Here is a 20,136-nt window from a genome sequence, read left to right on the forward strand (position 1 = left end):
AAGTAATTAAGACAGAATTTGGTACCAGGGAAGTGGGGTTTTTGCTATAACTATACCTGAGGCTGTGGATCAGAAGCCTTTGGGAATGATATTGTGGGAGACGTTTGGAAAGGCTTGGGGTTGCCAGGTGAAAAAGCACTGGACAACTTTAAGCTGTGCTGTGTAAGCAATTCTTGTCTGAGTTTAGAAGACTTGAAAGTTGCTAAAGACCAGGCTCAGAAGGTTTCATCTGAGAAGGAGGACTGTGTTGGCTGTTGAACTCCAGATGACGTGTGTTATGCTTCAGCAGAAAGTTTGTCTGGATTTTGCTCGGGTCCAGGGACTGCCTCAGACTGAGACGGGCCAAACACTAACTAATATGGCCAAAGAAATTTCAAGGCAGTCTAATGTTGAAGCAGTGGCAAAGCTACTGTTGGGGGCTTTTAGTTAGATGTATGTTAATAATCAAGAGCAAATTGTCCAGCAGAAAGATACAAAGTATTTTGAGTTTGGCCAGAAAGGAAGTTCCAGTAAAGCTATGGACTGCAAAGATAGAGCTGGGGAGATCTTGATTGCTGAGAAGAAATAAAAGGATAGAAAAGATGGCCTGAGGGCATCACAAGAAGCAGTAGAACGCCACCCTTTGCAGCCTCAAAACTGCAAAAATGAAAGTCCTCAATTTGAGAAGAAAGCCTAAAGAGCACCACGTTCCAGAATTAGAATGGCAGTGGCCTCACTATGTTCCAGAATGGTGACAGCATAGAGAATTTGTCCTCAGAATTAGAAAGTGCCCAATGATGCAGGCACTCAACCTCTACAGCCAAGAGAGAAGGAACTGGCTACTGCTCCAGCTGGCAGCAGACTTTGGCATCATCAGCATGGTGCTGGTTTAAGGCCTGGGAGACCAGGCAATGTGCCCCTGAGAGATCAGGGTGTGAAATGGTAAGTGTGAAGCCAAAGGTACAGTGGAGACCCCAGAAGTTTGGAGAAGCTGGGAACATGGATCCTCTGAGGAAACCTGCAAGGAGGAAGCAGAATGGACCTGAGAGAAGCCATGGGAGCTACAATCACTAAAAGTACCATAATGGCAGAACACCCAAGCCCTTTGGAGTTCACATCTTGCCACAGATGTTCCACATGGAACTATAGGACTTAGTGTTTGTTCTTCTGGATTTGGGACTTGCTTTGGTCCCATTCCTTTGTATTTTTCTGGAATGGAAATGTTTATCTTGTGCCATTGAATGTTAGGATTTAATTTTATTTTTATTTGTATAGGGAGTCAAAACTAAGAGTTTGCCTTAAATTTCAGAGGAAACTTGAGACTTGGACTTTTCAGCAATGCTGAAACTATTAGGATTTTGGCAACACTTAGAGATGGATAAAATGCCTTTTGCATGAAGGAATATACATGAGTTTTTGGGGAGTCAGAAGCAGAATGTTATGGTTTGCATCGGGATGTCCCCCCAAAGCCCTGTGCAGTCATGGGGTACACTTCTAGAGTGTGTGATTGATTCATGGTCCAATGCCGGGCTTAAGGGTGTGAGTGCTGCACCTGCAATATAAGGAATTTATCATACAATATGAGTCTTCCCCCACCTCCCTTACTTTTGCCCCCCCCCCCATTACTTTTGCTGTCTTCTGCAACCATAAACTGTTGGCTTGAGCCACATGCCACACTCCCTCAGAGCCAGCTGATTGTGGACTGAAACGTCTATAAACTAAATAAATGTTTCACCCTTTCAAAAAAATTTGGATAGCATTGTCTTTAATAAAGCTAAGCATTATTTAAAACTATTATCAAGTTGCCACTTCAACAAATTTGTAATCTTTTTAATTGTATCTGGCTTTGTTGCATTGTACATAGAGACTTTGCTGTAATGAATGTCACATACAAGCAGGTAGATGACAGGGAAAGGAAGTCGTCATGTTTCTGAGATCAGTAGTCTTGTTATTTTTGTGTGTTTTTGCTTAATATCCAACAGCCAAGTGAGGAAACTGTAAAAGCAAAGGAAACATGTTCAGTTAGTGCTCATAGACCACTTATACTTCTCTTTTTTGTTTTGTTTTGGAGACAGCGTCTCAGTATGTAGTTTAGGGTGACCTTGAATTCACTATGTGGCCCAAACTGGCCTTGAACTCATGGTGATTGATCTTCCTGCCTCAGCCTCCTGAATGCTGGGATTACAGGTGTAGGTCACCATACCTAGCAATCCTTATACTCTTAAGTTTTTTAGGAGATTCGTTTCTTTATTGAGCAGCTAGCTATATTCTGGGGCAGCTGTTTACGCTTGGAGATTTCTATGTTTGCTCTCAGGGCTTCTTTCAAATATGTGAGGCCATACCTTTACTGAAGAAGAGCAAAAAAGATGTACCAACTGACACCTGAAAGTTGGCTTAAAAGGAACACATGAACAGAGCGAGCATAAATGTGGCATCTACTCAAAAAGATCACAGTCACCCTGGCACAGAAATGTAGCAATTTTCTTGTGATTACAAGTATGATTCAAAATGAAAGCAAGGCAACTTGCTAAAGTAAAAACTGAAAATCTTGTAATTGGTTTCTCAAGTATTATTTATTCTTGATTATTTAATTGCCATAATTTGTACAGACTACAATGATTATTAAATGTCACCTTTGACATTGTCCTGAAACTTGTCGCTGGCCCAACACTGTCTTGCAGTTTAAGGAAACTGCAGAGCCTGGACTATACATTACACTCTTCAGCTAACAAGTGCTTTTCAACAAGTGCATTTGGTCCAGAAGTTTCCCTGACATAATTATATTTGCAAAATACTCAAAGAAACCTGTTAGGAGTAAATAAAAGACACTTGGACCATTCATTGTAAAAGATAAAAGGAAAAACCATAAATAATACTTTTTTTTGCTCCTCCCCTGCTCACCCATAAATAATATATTTTAATTAACTAATGTAAATATTCTTCAGGCATAATTTTTTTAAAACAAATTAATAGATTTCTTCTACTCACCATAAAGAAAACATTTAACTTGTTCAAGTGTACTTGTTTGATTAATAAAGTATTTTATATTCAGTTATTTAGTGCTAATCATTAGGAAGTTTACATTGTTGAGGCAAATCACTAGCTCTGACATTATATTCTTAAATTTTATATGCATACTTGGGACCTAGTTGAAGAGACTGTGGATCTTAATCCTGGTCTTTGTCTGTTCTCTCCCCCATTCCTGTATTCCTGGCTGTCATGAGGTGAGCAGCTTTCTTCTGCCCAACCTTTTTGCCATATTTCTGTCTCTCTGTAAACCTAAAAGCTATGGAGCAGGCTGATGATGGATGAAACTTCTGAAACTGTGAGCCAGAATAAATGTTTCCTTTTTTTTTTTCCTGTTTGAGTTATTTTCTCAGGCACTTTGTCACAGTGATGGAAAGAGAGCTAGTTGACACATAAACATTTTCTTTTCCTACATTCCAGTCTTTCAAATGTTTAGGGAGATTTCTTAGTTCTCCTTTGTGTCTTCGCTTTTGTAGACTGAATATGTTCTGAGTCCTTTTTGTGCCATATTACAGCCTGCCATTCAACATCATTTCACGTCCAGTAACTTTGTGCTAGAGGTATTTAGCTTAAAAATAGATAACTCAGGGGACAGGGCCTAAGACTCGGAGTTGGACTGGTCAGAAAGGAAAAAAAACCCAGCACGTTCACAAGGTTAAGTGTTAAACCATAGAGATCACTAGGCTCAGGAATGTGAACGCAAGCACAGGAAAGTGAGGATTGTAACTGATCCCCTTCTCCCTTCCACTTTGTTCTACCTAAAACACAGCAAGATTCCTGACTGCCCACAGAGTGCTTGATCCGTGAGTGGCTGGCTCCTGCATTCTGTTTCTCCACAGGTCACATCAGAGCATGGACAGTCCATACCCAGATTCTGTAAGGTAAGCCCCACCTTTACCTGTTATGGCCAGGACGTGGCCACCTAAACTTAAAAGACATAGATAAAGACGCCATTCAGACAGCCCTTTCAGGACCCCTCCCAACTACGGGGAGCTTTCTTCTTTGAGGGGACAAGGGGAGCTTGCTTTCTTGTACTTCCAGTAAACACTCCTCTTAACTACCTCCTTTGCTCGTGATTTAACTCTTAGACTTTGTGAGAAATCCACCCTGTTTGCATGGTGACACTTGAATCAAGAATCCTGGGACTAGAAGTCAGGGTAGCTAACACTTAGGGGTGTCTCCCGTGGATCAGTCAGTGTACCGGCATCTCACATACACTATCTCCTTTACATGCCCACAACTAACCAGTGAGAGAGTAATATCGGCATTGTAGAAATGGGAAAGCTGGGACTCCACTAGTGCAAGGTCATGGGGCAAAAATGGCAGACTGCAGATCTGGCTGACTGCAGAGAACTTGCTCTTAGAACATAAGATTTTGGCGGGGGGGGGGTACAAGGGATCAAACTCATGACCTAATACCAGGCAGGCACTTACGTTGCTGAGCTAAATCCCCAGTCCCAAGAACATAAGACTTGATCTCATTTTATAAATGAGGAGACCAAGCCCCAGAGATGTCAAGGAGCCTCCCCAAGGACTCGCGCCTACCGCTGGGGAAGCCAGGACCAGACTTCCTGTTTCCTCCCAGAATGGCCTTTAACTGAGCCTCACTGAGACTTTCAAGAGGTCGCTGGCTGTCCCCTAATCTGTTTTCCTACTATAAAAAGCTGACTTTACTCATTCTAGTTGAACAAGTAGAATACTCATGCTTCGTTAGAACTTAGGTATATGTCTAGAACATTTATTTAAAATCAGAAGCAGTAATAACCTATGTGATGCACAGGTTTTTAAAAACTGCATAAAACAGTAAGAGGAACAGCACATTTTATCCTTTTTTTTTTTTTTTTTTTTTTGCCAAAATAGTGGCGGTTTATATTTATTGACAAGAAAATCATTTAAAAATAAACTGCAGAGGCTGAGGGTATAGTTCGGTGGTAGAGCACATGCTTACAATGCACAAGGCCTTGGGTTGGCTCTCCAGCCCAGGGATGGGAACTGGGGTGGGGTGGTATGGAAGGATAACTGCAAATATTTACTCAGCAGCCAGAGTGATCTTCAGAATAACCCAGTCGTCTCAGAACCCTTCCTAATGTTGAGTCCTGCCCTTCAATTTAATGTGAAAACTTTCATTTTATCGCGTCATTTCCCTCCCAGAGCTCCCACTTTGAGAACTTCTAGTTGCCTGTAGGATAAAAGGCAAGTGCCTCTAGCCATCTTCCAACCCTCCCTGACATTCCCAATCCTTGGTCCTTCCCAGCAGTTACTGCGAATGACTTGGTCCTTCATAGTTAGAGATGTGCATATATAAAGGCCCAGTTCTCTCAGCCAAATCCTTAACTTAATCTACACGGTCCTCTAAACAGCAGCCTGCCTACAGTAGACTCATGTAAAAAAATTCCTTGCTTGACTTCAGAAAGGCTAATGAGAATAAATTTTAAAAAGTAGATGTCAGTGAATCTTTGTGCTTTGCAAAGCATGAAATAAAGTGTACAATGTATTAAGGAAGCAGTTTATTCTCTCAGGAAAGGCATAAGATGCATGAAAAAATGTGTTATAAAACTAAACTTCTATAAATCGGTGCCTGGAAAGGATCATTGTCAACTACAGGGAAACTGAAGATAGGTTTATCTGGCTCCTTGAATCCCAGAAATATGTTTTCTTTGTATTTGTCTCACAGTATCTCACACAACATCTACATGGTTAGATCATTCATGTAGTGAAATGAATTAATGTATTTTCATGAACCAGCCAAGGAAGAGATGGATGTCCTTGGAGAGAGCTGATTCCCTCGTCGCAGCAGTGCCACACACACAGTCTGGGCCCCCAGAGAAGGAATGGATGAGTTGGTTTTGGTTTTTGTTCATGTTATTGCTGCTTTGGTGCTGGGAATTGAACCCAGGGCCTCATGCAAGTGCCCACGCTCTACCTCCACCCTGGCCTAGCTTGAAAATCCCTTCCACCTCTGGTTGTCTGATTCTATGAAATGTAATAACATTCTATAGTGTTTAAAATGTCTTGTTTGGGCTGGGGATTAAGCACCTGCCTAGCAAGTGTGAGGTTGTAAGTTGGATCCCTGGTACAAAAAAAAAAAGTCTTATTGGATGGTCTTAAAAAATTAACAGTGGGTTTATCAGCTTTGCAAATTTAAATCCTTGCCTCAATAATGGATATTTGGCTTCCAAATGCAATCTGAAAAGTGGTAAAATGCTGAACAAATGGTTCTACTCCACTGCAAGAAAATAAATCAGAAGACTGCCCAAATGGTGGGGGGGGGGGATAACTCTGCTCCCGAGTACCTGCCCACAACACATGCGTATGTGGTGGTCTTTGGAGTCAGTCAAGCATCTGTTCTAATTCTTCCTGATCCATCTACTAGCTCTGTCATTGGCAAATTACTCCTTCACAGGCTTCATCGTCTTTATCTTTAAGATGGAGATACGTGTTCTCATACAAGAGTGTTATGAGGATAAAATCAGATAATGTTACAAAATCACAAACGGTAGGTTTGCGATCTGATAGCTGTTACACTTACGTATCCCTTCATGGTTGGCTAAATCCCTAGTATTAAGTTTCATGTTCCTGTGGTGATTTGCATTTTTCTAAGTATTGTTACAGACATTATTGCTCCATTTGATCTTCAAGACAATCCAGTAAGGATTAAAGATTGTTGTTTTGGTACTGAGAATTGAATTTGAGTCTTTGCATTGAGCTATAATCTTGGTTCTTTTTTTAAAAAATTGTTGAGACAGGGTTTCACTCAGGAGCTAAGTTGCCCAGGCTGGTTGCCAGGATCTTCCTGCATCAGATTTCTATTATTTCACCAGTGAGAGTCCAGGCTTTTGCCCACATGATACACTGTGGAATCGTGATCAGAATCAGGTATTCTTGTAGGTATAAACGTGTTCTAGTTCACCTGCTGCTGAGGTAGATGAGACAGGGTGTCTGAGACTTCCTTTATTTACTCAGCAGATGTGCATGGAAGCTTGAATACTTGAGCTAGAAATTTGTCCTGTGTGTGGTATCCCTTGTTGGTTAGCATGGAGCTCAATAAATACATGTGGAATAAATGAGTGGATTAACACAGCTCTCTGATTCCTCTCTCATTACCTCTGTGCTGCTAAAGGGAAGAGAACCCTGCAAGTTGAGGTGACGACACACGACAACACGACTCTCAGAATAATTATGCTAAGTAGAAATCACACCAAAAAGAGAGAGAGAGAGAGAGAGAGAGAGAGAGAGACAGAGAGAGAGAGAGAGAGAGGTACTATATGGTTCCATTTATAAAGAATTATAAAAAATGCAAACCAATCTACAGTGACAGAAACTAGTTCAGTGGTTGCCTGGGAATGGGACTAAAAGGGGTAGGGCAGAACAATTACAATTTCCAAAGCGCAAGGGAATGTTTGTGGGTGACTGATGTGTCCCTTGTCTTGTTTGTGGGGATGGTCTCCTGGGTGTGTAAATATGTTCATAAGTATCCAGTTGTATACTTTAAGTATTTCCAACTCATTCATGTCGATTGTGTGTCCATAAAGCTATTTGATGGGGAAGAGGAAGAAAGGAGTGGGGGATGCAGAAGAACAGATAGGTTGTCTCTCCAGGACCCTGGTTGTTCCCTGCTGGCACATGTGCTTAGGCCCATCATAAGACTGCCCCTCTGTGGTGGCTCACGCCCGTAATCCCAGCACTTAGGAGGCTGAGGCAGGAGGATCATTCAAGTTTGAGACCAGCGTGGGCTATAAAATGAGCTCAAGGCCAGCCTGAACTGCATAGAGAGACCATCTCAAAAAGACCAAAACAAACAAACAAACAAACAAACAAACAAAAAATACTGCCCCTCTGTCCCTTTTTTGTATCTTGGGTGCTAGGTGGGGAAAAGATTGGCCTGGAACAAAGGCCCAGCACCAGGCCTTGTCTCTTACACTCATAAAGGTACGATGCTAAGCTGTGGCCTGACCTCTGCACACCAGCTTCCTTTGGCCATATGGTCTCTGTATTTCCAGTCTACTCAAGGCATGGGTTGGATGATTACCTGAGAAGACACCTGTCAGAGTGCTTTGTGAGCAGTGAATGTAAGTCAAAGGGAGAGGCGAGGTAGGTGACAGAGATGAGTCATGGCCACATGCTACAGTGTAACACAGAGATCCTCAGGAGTGGCTGAGGTGCTACCTCTTTTTGTTAAATAACCCAAACTCCTATATTACAAATTTCCTTGTATCCACTGGCTTGCATTCTATATAGGTGGTGGTGTATGCCTCTAGCCCCAGAACTCTGGGATAGGACCACAAGTTCTACGTCAGCCTGAGGAACTTGACAACTTACCAATTTAGGAAGAATCTAAGTCTCAAAAAATAAAAAGGGTTTGGAATGCAGCTAAGTGCAAAGCTTTGGATTCAATTACCAGTTTTTTGTTTTTTTTTTTTTAAAGTCATGTTCTAGATTCAGCTTGACCACTTCCTGACTGAGATCTTGGACAAGTCACTTCTCCTCTCTGAGTTAACTGTCAAATAGGGATTGGACTCAATAGTGCCAAGTTTTCTTTCATTCTCTCCTCTTCCTGTCAGCCAGTTTGCCAACACTGGTGACTCCAGATGGGGAGGGCCAGTGTGACCAACAGCCTTTCTCACCACACAGAACTTCCGTGACCTTGAGTTCTCAGGAAAGTGGTGACCTCTATCAACTACCTACTCCTCACCAACACACACACCTTATGAACTTACTCTTCCCTATTGCTCTTTACTATTTTCGTTTTTGTTTTATTCTCATAAATACCACATTAGGGCTGGGGATTTAGCTCAGTGGCACAAGGGCCTGCCTGGCAAGCACGAGATCATGAGTTTGATTCTCAGTACAAAAAAAAAAAAAAATACCACATTAACATACATATCCTGAAATCTTTTTAAATTCATACATTCAAAGTCTATCACAGGGCACAGTGGCACAGTGCCTGCCTGGCAAGCATGAGGCCTTGAGTTCAATTCCGCAAAACAAAACAAATATCTATCATGTAAATAAACTAAAAATCTTACCTCCCAGAAAGCTTGATCATCAAAATACTTAATCACACAAGGCGCTTTCCATATTTTGAGCTTTAGGAGCAAACCTTGAAGTAAATGATAATGAACTGTTAAAACGTTTTTAGCATAACACTGTTGTGTCAAGATTAATCAGCATACTCTATGTGGACCACAGCATCTCAAGAGGAATCATTTCTCTTCCACTATCAAGAGACAGACAAATGGGAGCCCTGTCATTCCTGGGTCAGCCCCCATTGATTCTGTGGCTGTCTTCTAATAGGAAATGGCAAGAGCAATTGTTCTCCAGCATTCTCCAAAGGGTTGAAATGCCGCTGAGCAGAATGTATCAGCTGTCTTTCCCGAGACAGAATAGTAAGACTTGGGCAGATGGCACTCACGCCAAAGCGGGCGTGTTTGAAACACAAGAGCTACCATGGAGAGCGACTCTCAGGACTCTCCCACAGTTCCCTCTGCAAAAGCTCTGAAGCGGGCCAGCAGCCTCAGCTCAAGCTTCTGCTGCTGCGGTGAAGAACATCATTTGCAACAACTCGCACTTGTTTCTGCTTTTCCTCCTTTTTGTCCAGCCTCTGTCCAGGTAGCTTGACCCTGCACATCCCCTTAGCTTTGCAAAGTCGGCTGCATTTCCCAGGGCACACGACTGCTTATTTTTCATCACAAGCAGGAAATCTCTCTGTCTGTCTCGCCCCCCTCTCGTGTGCGTGTGCGTGTGTGTGTGTGTGTGTGTGTGTGTGTGTGTGTGTGTGTGTGTTAATAAAGTCTTGTGTTGCCCAGGCTGTGTTGCCCAGGCTGGCCTCAAACTCCTGGGCTAAGAGGATTGAGCCTTCTTGGGTAGCTGGGGTGACAAGCTTGTACCACCACACCCAGCTATCTCTATCTGTGTATTTAATCATGATGGCTGCAGCGTATTAAATAATAAGGTTAACCAGAATAGGTGCATGCTTAGTAAAATTCACATTTTCCTTTCAGAGTGTAGCCTTTGAATGATACTGGTATGCAGTGAAACCAGTAGATTTCATGTTGCTAAAATCACTCGGAAATAGTCTATCACCCCTTTGAATTTTCCAGATAGCTGAAGCTTATTCATCACTGATGAAAACTCATGTAAAATATGTATTCTGAGAAGACAACACTGTATATATTTAGAGACATTTTAAAACATCAGAATTGTCACTAGGAATAACTATTTTCAAAACATGCTGTGTATTGTGGAGAAATACATTGTGGCCGAGAGTTCTGTCCTGTTCACTCAGCAGCTTGAGCTTTTTGTTTTTGGGTCCAGTTTTAAGAATTTCTTGCCAGACATGGTGGTATATACTGTAATCCCAGCACTCAGGAAGGAGGATTGCTGGAAGTTCAAGGCCAGCCTGGGCTACAAAATTACTTCAAGAGCAGCAAACTCCATAGTGAGACCCTGTCTCAAAAAGATAAAAATGTAAAAAAAAAGAATTTCTTTACTTCTTTACTTTCTTTACTTCTGTCAAGCTCTCTGCTTTCCCTTTGGAATTCTAGCAGTGTGTATTAGCCATGGAAACTTGACCTGCCTCTGCTCTGCTATTTCTAACCTACCTGAACTAGAAAATTTAATAACCACCCTCAGAGGGATTATTTCTTACGTATGGACAGATTCCATGTGTGTGTGTGTGTCTGTGTGTGTGTGTGTGTGTGTGTGTGTGTGTGTGTGTAGATCCAATGAGTTTTAAATGCTTAGCTTTAAGGGTCAGGTTGGTGCTGTTTTGATACTGCAAAGTTTTTTCTGCTGTCCCAATTTGTATGTTTTGTTGTTGTTGGTGGTGGTGGTGTTCGTTTTTAAAGTGCTGAGGGTGAACCCAGACCTCACGCATGCTCAGCCAGTACTCTGCTGCTGAGCAGAGAACTACACTCCCACCCCTGTCTATTTGGAGTTTTCTTTTGTTTGTTTTGTGTTTTGGTTTTGTTTTTTTGTTTTTATGGTACTGGAAATTCAACTCAGGGCCTTCACCATGAACTATATTCCCAGCCCTTTTTTATTTTTGATTTTGAGATAGGATCTCACTAACTATTAACTTGACCATGCTGGCTAGACATTTGATCATCCTGCCTCTGCCTCCCGAAGCTGGTGTTAGAGGTGGGCGTCACACTGGGGCCAGCCCACGCTGTTTTGAATTACCCTAATGTCCGTGATAACATGTAAAGAGGAGAGCTCATTAAGGAAAGACTGCAGGTCACTAAGGAAAGTCTGAAGGCCTTTTCAACTCTGAAATGATGTGACTGAGCCCTCTGTGACACTGAGCTGGAAAAAATAGTGTTGGTCTCTGTGGACAGGGAGACAGCACCTGCATGATCATCCCAGGATGTGCTCTGGCTCCCACCCTGGGTCCAAGGCAGTGACAGAAGGATGGTGTCGCACTGACCTGTTAGGAGACCAGAGCCCAGACCCATCGCCACAGCAAAGCTGAGTGCTCCAGCGTTGATGAGCATTATGTAGCCAGCCCTAGAAGCGACAAAGCAGAGGTGTCACTCAGACATTAGGCTGCGGAGATCAACAGGATGAAAAGGACCATCAGCATCAGAAGTACCAGTGCTGGAGGAACTACGAGGAGCCCAACTGTACCCTCCCCAGGGGTGTGTTCCCCTGTCATTTTCCTAGAGCTAAGCAGACCTGTGGTGGGGAAGGGCAGGGGAGGGCCAAGATCTTCTTTGGCGTATTTTAATCTTCAGACCCCAAGGATAATAGGTAGACCAGCAGTCAGAAGACCCAAATTCAGGACTCAGCCTTGTCGCTGACTGATCACTTAACCTCTCAGATCCCCTGGTTTCCTTATCAGCCAGTTACAGATGAAGGTATGGGCAAGATGGGGTATGGTTTGAGTATCAGACCCATCTCCCTGCCCTGCTCACTCCTACCTCTGGGTACTTCCCAGTCCCCTTTCTCTCAGGGCCATCCCAGGGCGTCACTTGCAAAATTAAACTACATATTAAGGGGCCCTGGGTGCTGAGTGCAATTTTCTCAAGGGTTAGCCTGGGCCTAGGCACTGCTAGCCCCTTCATTACAGCACTGAGGTAGTTAAACAAAACGAACCAGTTTGTAAGCCTTTCTTGTTTCCCTATTTCAACAGCATCACACACAGCTGGACAGCTGGACAGCTGGTGTCTCCATTTTGAAAATTAAGCACAACTCAGAGCCTGCATAAAGTCTCTTTCTCTCTCTTTTTTTTTTTGTTTTGTACCAGGGATTGAACTCACAACCTCATGCCTGCCAGGTGTGCACTTATACCCCTGAGCTAAATCCCCGGCCCCTCTCACTTTGTTTATACTCCTCTTTCTATTTTCCTCTTCCTCTTTCTTCTTTTGCAGTACTGGGGCTTGAACCCAGGGCCTTTGCACTGAGTTATATCCTTGGCCTTTTTAATGTTTTTTTTTTTTTTTTTTTAATTTTGAGACAGGGTCTCACCATGTCAACTTGTCCAGGATGAATTCAAACTTATGATCCTCCTGCTTCAACTTCCCAAGGGATGAGATTTAAGGCATATGCCACCACACCCAGCTCAAAAAAAAAAAAAAAAAAAAATTCTTAAACTGGATATAAAAGAGCTAAAATAAGGCTGGGAATAAGTGCCTGCCTGGCAAACGTGAAGTTGTGAGTTTGATCCCGGTACAAATGAAAAACAAGCTGTTTTAAGACTAATCTGACTTCGGGGCTGGGGATTTAGCTCAGCGGCATAAGTGCCTGCCTTGCAAGCAGGCAGTCGTGAGTTCGATCCCTGGTACCGATAAAAAGGAAAAAGACAAAAAAAAAAAAAAAGACTAATCTGACTTCACAGCATACGCTCTTCACCTTAACCTTAACCACCATCACTTGCAAAACTGACAAGGGACTTGGGCCAGATCTACCTGGCCTGTCTCCGTCTGTGCAGCTCAGGACTTTGCCTCTCTGCCTGGCAGACTAAGCTACTCCTTTGGGAAGAAGTGGCCTGAAGAAGTGATAATGCCATACATGGCAAGAGTTTCTGAATGTATCAGTCAACAAAACTTTGCTGAAAAAAAAAAAACTGTCTGACCCTGAATGCATTTCCTCTTCAGGGGGCTCTGGGCTCATTTGCTATCAGCTGGACAGGTGTGAAGGGTGGAGCCTGGCAACTCACCTAGGTTTTCCAGAGATCTCAAGTGCTATCAGCACAATGTAAGCGAACCCTCCCAGCAGACCTGGCAATCCAAAAGTGTAGTGCACGCCACTGAGGTCCTGAATTCTCAGCGTATGGTTAAAACACACCTGGGGACAAATGGCATTATGAACAGATCTGCAAGTGAGACCCAAACTTCCTCCCCACCCTTGTCACAGATCCTTGGTAAGCAAGACCACCAAAGGGGAATAACAGGAAGGCTTTCCCTCCTCAGACTTGAATATGCATCCCCAGGAAACTTGTTACAATGCAGATGAGCATTGGGGGGGGGGGGTGAGCTGAGACCTCAGGTGCTACATCCTACATGATGCCCCTGCTACTGACCCACTCTCAGAGCGTGAGGGTGCTGGTATAGGCACAGATCGCATTCAGAGCTGACACTCCTGTTTTGGGTGACAGCAGGGGCTGTCCTGTGACAGAAGGATATGTAGGATGTTCAACAGCATCCCTAGCTTCTGCCTTCTAGATGCCAGAAGTACCCCCACCTAACTGCACCGACCAAGAAGTCTCCAGATATTGTCAACTGTCCCCTGGGTTGGGGGTGAACACTGGTCTAGCCATATTTAAGTGCTGTCACTAATAAAGCATGGCTAATGAGATGAAAAGTCAGCAGGAAAATACCAGATTGCACCCAAGACACCTGTTCAGTGCTCCCTCCACCCCTGCCCCCCAGTCAAATGCAAATTTCACTGGGCTAGTTCCCTCCTCAGAATCCCCATTGTTTTTAGGAAACAAAACCAGACTCCTCACTAGTCCTAGATGTGAATAGCGTCCCCATCTCTCCAGGCTCTGGTCCCACCAGGCTGGAGGGTGACCCCAAAGCTTTGGCCAGGAGAGTGTCCCTACTTTCTTGGTTGGAACACAGGCTTTCCTCACCATTGAATCTTTGTACATACTGCTCCTTCTGCTTGGAATATATTTCTCACTTCCCTGCCTGGCTAAAACAGCTGATCTGTCACTGCATGGCTTGGATGTCCTATGCTCTGGGAAGTATTTCCTGACCTGTCCCAGCCTAGCTTAGATGTGCTCCTACAGCAGCTATCATACTGGATTATATGTATCTGTCCATTGCCTTCACTAAACTGTAGCTTGGGAAACAGGATAAGTATTAGGGATGAATGAATATCTTTGAGTAGAATCCTCTCCCCCTTCCTGTGACAGAGTCAAAGTAACTGAGGCATCAATAAAGCGACAGAAGCTGAGCCAGATAGCTACGTGCCAGCATGTTTTGCTCTGCACATTCTCCTTCATTTTAGGGGTTCCAAGCTAGAAGAAGTCAAAGACATTTGTTCTCACTGTACAGATGAAAAACAGACTGTTTTATCTTTGGGCAAATCAAACAGTAGGTAAAGTTTTCTTTATTTTGAGTCAAAACTGACTTCTTGAATAGCCACCATTTACAAATCCAGCCTTCAAAAGTCTACGTTTTCCTTCAAATGCTGTAAGATTTGCTGTCTCTAAACGTTTCTCTTAGGAGCACATTACATGACTGTAATGGAGTGTTCTGGTGTAATGAGCTGAGTACTGAAGGAAAACCCACTTGAAGCAGTAAACCAACCCAAGATGGACACAAGCTGGGTCATCATGCTGGCACTCTTACTTTTGGGAGCTTCTCCTGCCCTTCCCCTGCACATGCAGCAGCCTTGTATATGTGATCTGCCCCCTCCTGGTCTAAAATGACGCATTTCCCTAATTAAACCAAGGAGCCCCTTCTCCATAAGATTTGGAATTGGCTACATTTTGAAGCAAAAGGTCAACCAATTCTCCCACTTGATACAAGAGAAGAGGCAACAAGGTCTACTGAGTGAGAATAAAGTAGATGTTCAGGAAAACCAAAGGAAGAGCAGAGACTTCTTAGCATTGCTCACAAGCTACTCCCTGGGTTCCCAGCAGCACCTCTGACCGTGTTCTGTGATACCTTAGTTGCTGTATAACAAACTCCCTCCATGCCCCAGAAAAGTTGAAAGGGCCATCTCACTTGTTCCCCAGCACCCTAACAAATGCACAATCCATCTGTAGTGGATCCCTCCTCAGACTTTTGCAGCTGATCAGAGAAAGTGCTGACACCTACCTAACTCAGCTATGGCACCCCTTGATAGCCCACCGTAAACCCAGGGTCCTGCTGGTCTCAGCCAAAGCAGTGGGTGTTAGTTGCCCCGTTCCTCACCGACAGGCATCTGGATCCCCCGATGGAGATCAGCCCAGCCAAAAGGCCCAGCACCATAGCAATCCAAGGAGAGGGAATCAGATGACAGGAGGCACCCACAGCCACGCCTCCTGCCAGTACCGCATTGTGGATATCAATCTGCAAAGAAATAGCTCGTGGATGAATGAAGTGAGGCACAGAGAGGACACCATTCTGCTCAGAATTCCTCAGTGAGCTGGCAGAAAAGCAGCCCTGTAAAATCCTCCTATTTCACTGACCCCCAAACCATCCCTTGCCTTGTATGGGACTATATGACCTTCCTCCTTGGGCTGATCTCAGTCCTACCTCTCAGGCACAGGTAGCAGTCACCTGACTGAGACTGGTGCTGGGGCATGAAGGGGCATGAGTATGTGTATGCTGGCCAAGGAGTGGCCCCTTCTTACCATGTTAATCTTCCCTTGGTGGTGATTCAAGGCCGACACTGAGGTGGCTGTCACCGTGCTGACCGCAATGGTATAGTAGGTGTTGAACACAACATTTTTCTTTTCATTTGCATCGTTCAGCAGAGCGGAGTTGAAACTTGGCCAGAACATCCACAAGAAGAGGGTCCCTGGGGGCGGAGAGGCTCACTGAGCAGAGCCTCAGGGCTGCTCCAAAATCCTGAACCTCCAGGGGCTCCGGAGGAGTAGATCCTACAGCTGGCAGGTCTGCATGGCTTGGGGCAAACCATGTATCCTCCCTGAATTCCCAAGTTGGTGGGGACCAGCCTACATATTTTATAAGCAAAGGAAACAAGGCCTAGAGCCCCCAAGCCTCCTGACTGCTGTCTGTAATGGCCAAATACTTATTTTTTAAAAATCATTTTGCTGCTTTAACTGGGACCCACAGGCTGATATTCATGCACCTGCTGTCGGCTGTTTGTCTGTCTAATTTTCCTCCCAGCCATTTACAGTCATCATTTTCACTGCAGTTTTGCAAAATGTGATGTGCTTACTCACAGACCCTACTCTCTTCATTTTTCTACGTTCCTGTTTTCTGCTGAGAAACAAAGGATTAGACATATGTATTCAGACTCAAACATGAGAAGTCTTTCGTGCCAATGGAATATTAGTGAAGAGAAGTTGCTAGGAGGAAATGTTTAATCCAAAGGTATGAACTCATCAAACATTCCTTCAGGTAAAGAGTACCTATGAAAAGATCTCAGGGAAAAGGGTGATGGACAGACTTTTCTGTGGGGTGTTTTCTGAACCTCTTGGCTCTGCCCCGGCGGGAGACCACCCACCCACCTTGTCCTTACCCAGCATGGCAAACAGAGTGGGACTTGTGGCCATCTGAAACTTCTCTGCCTGCGCGTCCTTCTCCACTTTGTTGGGAAGAGGCTTTGAGAGGCAGCAGGCCATACCCAGTCCAAAATAGGCTGCAAACACATGGATGTGCATCATGCTTTGGTGGTCATCCATCTGCAACAAAAAGTAGCAGGTTCTGTGAACGCCTTCTCTGCCTGTCAGCCCTCAGGTTCCTGGGCAAAGGCCTGTGCTTTGTATTGGAGGCTTGGCTGGAAGTCATGAGAGCGCTCCAGAGCTGATCCAGCTCAGTAGTTGCCTCTGCCCTTCAAAGGAGCCCAGGAGCAGCTGCTGGTGACTGCCTGGTCTTTATCGGTAGCTCCTACCTGCTGCTCCACTTTGGTGGGGCCAAAAGCCACGCAAACACTCACCCACTTCTTCTCACTTCTCAGCAGAATTCAAACTCTACATGGACTGATGAACAATATAAACTCTGTAACATGAAGCAACCAGGCTTCCCATAATACCAAACTCAGATCTTTAGTAAATTCTAACTACATGCTGATTTTGCTCCCTGAATAGCAAGTTGAGCAGCCCTTAAGAACTCACTTGTGGGATACTGGTAAAGGCTGTCGTCGGTGCCTTTCAAAAATACCCAGAACTGACCGCATTTTTGCCACCACCCCACCTTGGTTGAAGCCCCCATCACTTCTATTACAAATCCGTGCAGTACATCTCCTCCCTTGCAGCACCCTTCCTCCCACGTTCTCGGTCGTCATCACTTGAAGCCTGACCAGCCTGGTCATCCGGCCTTCTGGAGTGTTTTCCCCCCGCAGAGGATGAAAGAGGGCAAGGGCAGGACAGTCTACACTGAGTGCAAGCAGCAAGCAGATGCATCATCAGTGGAGAATTCCAAACCATTTCAAAGCCAATCAATAGCCCATACATTTTTAGTTTTCTGGTGCAGGGGGTAGAACCCAGGGCATTCATATTGAATTACATTCTCAGGCCTTTTTAAATGTTTTGCCTTGAGATAAAGTCTTGCTAAGTGACTAAGCTGTCCATCCTAGGCTTAAACTTGCCATCCTCCTGCCTCAGCCTCCCAGAACGCTAGGATTATAGGTGTGGGCCACCACACCACACCTGGTTCTATTCCCTTTTTATATCATGATGTGCCAACACTTTTAAACAGCAATAAAGTATTCCTCTGGGCAGATGCAATCTACTCCCCCACCCTGCCATGGGCTGTCCCTGTCCTCAGATACCCTGTGGGGTATGCACTTGTCCTTCAGATCTGTCTTCAAACATTGTTTTCTCACTGAAGCCTTCCCTGCCCGTTCTGTCTAACATCCTATCACCTCCCCCAACTCTTTCTACATCCTTTCTCCACTGTATTTTTTCTCTGTATTATTTGTCGCTACCTAACATGCCAAACCCTTGCCTATTTTACTGCTTAGTGACAACGTTCCTTTTGGAATGCAAGTTCCATGAGAGTTGTAACTTGGTACTGCCACAAGAGTTCCTGTTACATAAAAGGTACTAAATAGATGTTTGTGAAATGACTGAACGATGCCTGTAAGGAGCTCTCAGTCTTATGAAAAGATGCAGTCTTTGCAGTTCCGCAGTGAGAACTGAAAATGGACTTTAAAAGCCTCCATGCACTCCACCGGGAGCCAGGGGCCACACTTGGGAGTCACTGGCTTTGAATACTTTTTTCTCTTCCACCATGGTTCTCCCTGAACCCTTCCATTGAACATACACAGGCTAAAGCTTTAAGGACCATGAGCCCTAAAGAGTGCTAAACTCTTCTTGGACCAGTTGAAGCTGCAGGAGAAGCGATGGCATTGAAACAATGCAGCTTTTATGTTAGTTATAAAGATCATGGGAAGATTTATTGTATGCGGCTCACAGTGAGTGTCTCCTCTCTCAGATTCATCCCCAACCCTTCTATGACTCCCCACCCTCTCGGAGACAGAGTTTCACTATGCAGTTCAGGTTGGCCTTGAACTCACTCTGTGGCTCACACTGGCCTTGAACTTGCAGTGATCCTCCTGCCTCAGCTTCCTGATGCTAGGATTATAGGCACGTGCCATCACACCCAGCTCCCCCACTCTTTCAGTACTGGGGATTGAACCCAGGATCTTTACACTGAGGTACATCCCCAACCTTTTTTATATTTTGAGACAGAGACTTGCTAAATTGCTAAGGTGCCCAGCTGGCCTTGAACCCCCTCTTCACGGCTATCCATGTCTTACTGTGTGGGCATGATCCATACCAGGAACAGCTTTCAGCCCAGAAGATAAACCATTCAGTGGATTAATCAATTCCCTCTCCCTGAATTCTAGAATGGAAACTGAGAGGGAAGATTGTTGTTTCTGCAGGATATGGGACCTAGAAATAAAAGAACAGATGGAAGGATGGGGATAGAGAGGGCATATTTTTCACTAAAGAGAAAGTTCATGAACAGAGAGGAATGTAGCCAAAAAGGGGAGAGCAGGCTCTCCCTGGGATCTTCAAGCCTTCTCTTCCTGAATCTAGCTGCAAGGCTCTTGGAGGTCCTGAGACTAAATTCCTCTCATTCTGCCTGGGAAAGCCTCAATATTTTCTTTCCTGAATCAAGAAGTTGTGATCAATCCCTGTAGTAAGCAGAGAGACAAAGCAGGAAAGGGAAGAGTGCCTGTAGGACCCTATGAGCCCACAGTGATAGAAATAAACAAATAGATGAATGAAGGACCGGGAAGAGAAAGCTCTCCTTACAGAGGAATGCCAGCTAATGGTTATGAGAGAGAAGATGGAGTTAGAAAATCGATATCGGCCACCGTCATCGTACTGACTGATTCAGGCGAGAATCAATGGATGCTAAACCAGTGGGTGAAGGTTTGATGATATTTTAGGAAGTTATCTTCCCACGAGATGTGCATCAGTCACAAAAGGGAAAATAGCAGCTTTACAATGGAAAGGTCCTGGCAGAGTCACCTTAAGCAGAACCACCTTAGGCAAGTGATCAAATTATGCCCAGTAATGGGACAAAGTGACCCATGTCTCCTGAAGGGCGGTACTGTACCAGAAGGACATGTGTCACTTTTGTGGACTGCCTGCCCCAAAAGCATATCCTTGATCTAACCATGAGGAAATGGTAGCTAAGTCTGCATGCTACAAGCTATGTGGCTTTTAATTTCAAAACATGTCAAGGCCATGAAAGATAAAGAGGTAACAAACTGCAGACGGGTGGAGTTTTAAAAGCCTTGAGAACTAAATGCAAAGGACCAGAATCCTGCCAGACAAGATATGATTAGAATAGCAAGTGGAATTTGAATATGGTAATAATATTGTCTCCGTGTTAATTTCTTCATTTTGTTAAGTGAACAATGCTTGGATAAGAGAATGCCCGTTTTTAGGAAAATCCTGAAATATTTAGAGGTGAAAGGAAAGTCCAATATACAGATCTCTTGTCTTCTCTCCAAGTATCTCCAGCCTCCTTGGAAAAACCACAGTCACCGTTGCTC

The 20,136-nt window shown here is 44.2% G+C and overlaps 1 protein-coding gene across 2 annotated transcripts in view; it reads right to left on the reverse strand.

Annotated features, from left to right (window-relative positions):
• Positions 1 to 1,727: 1,727 nt before the first annotated feature.
• The window catches only part of Rhce (Rh blood group CcEe antigens), a 33,641-nt gene continuing 15,232 nt past the window's right edge, over positions 1,728 to 20,136 (reverse strand). The window contains exons 4-10 of one of the 2 annotated variants that reach the window (XM_063235788.1): positions 16,645 to 16,807; positions 15,791 to 15,957; positions 15,369 to 15,506; positions 13,163 to 13,290; positions 11,432 to 11,511; positions 9,033 to 9,106; positions 1,728 to 1,974 (exon numbers count right to left, since the gene is read on the reverse strand). In XM_063235788.1, coding sequence (XP_063091858.1) covers positions 1,948 to 1,974; positions 9,033 to 9,106; positions 11,432 to 11,511; positions 13,163 to 13,290; positions 15,369 to 15,506; positions 15,791 to 15,957; positions 16,645 to 16,807 — 777 coding nt within the window. In that variant the 3' untranslated portion in view covers positions 1,728 to 1,947. The remainder of the gene's footprint in view (positions 1,975 to 9,032; positions 9,107 to 11,431; positions 11,512 to 13,162; positions 13,291 to 15,368; positions 15,507 to 15,790; positions 15,958 to 16,644; positions 16,808 to 20,136) is intronic. The other variant, XM_063235789.1, reaches the window with a different exon arrangement.

Source organism: Cavia porcellus, unplaced genomic scaffold (genome assembly GCF_034190915.1).
Source record: "Cavia porcellus strain 051 isolate PalLab524CR breed Dunkin Hartley unplaced genomic scaffold, mCavPor4.1 scaffold_25, whole genome shotgun sequence".
In the NCBI taxonomy this organism is placed as follows: domain Eukaryota; kingdom Metazoa; phylum Chordata; class Mammalia; order Rodentia; family Caviidae; genus Cavia; species Cavia porcellus.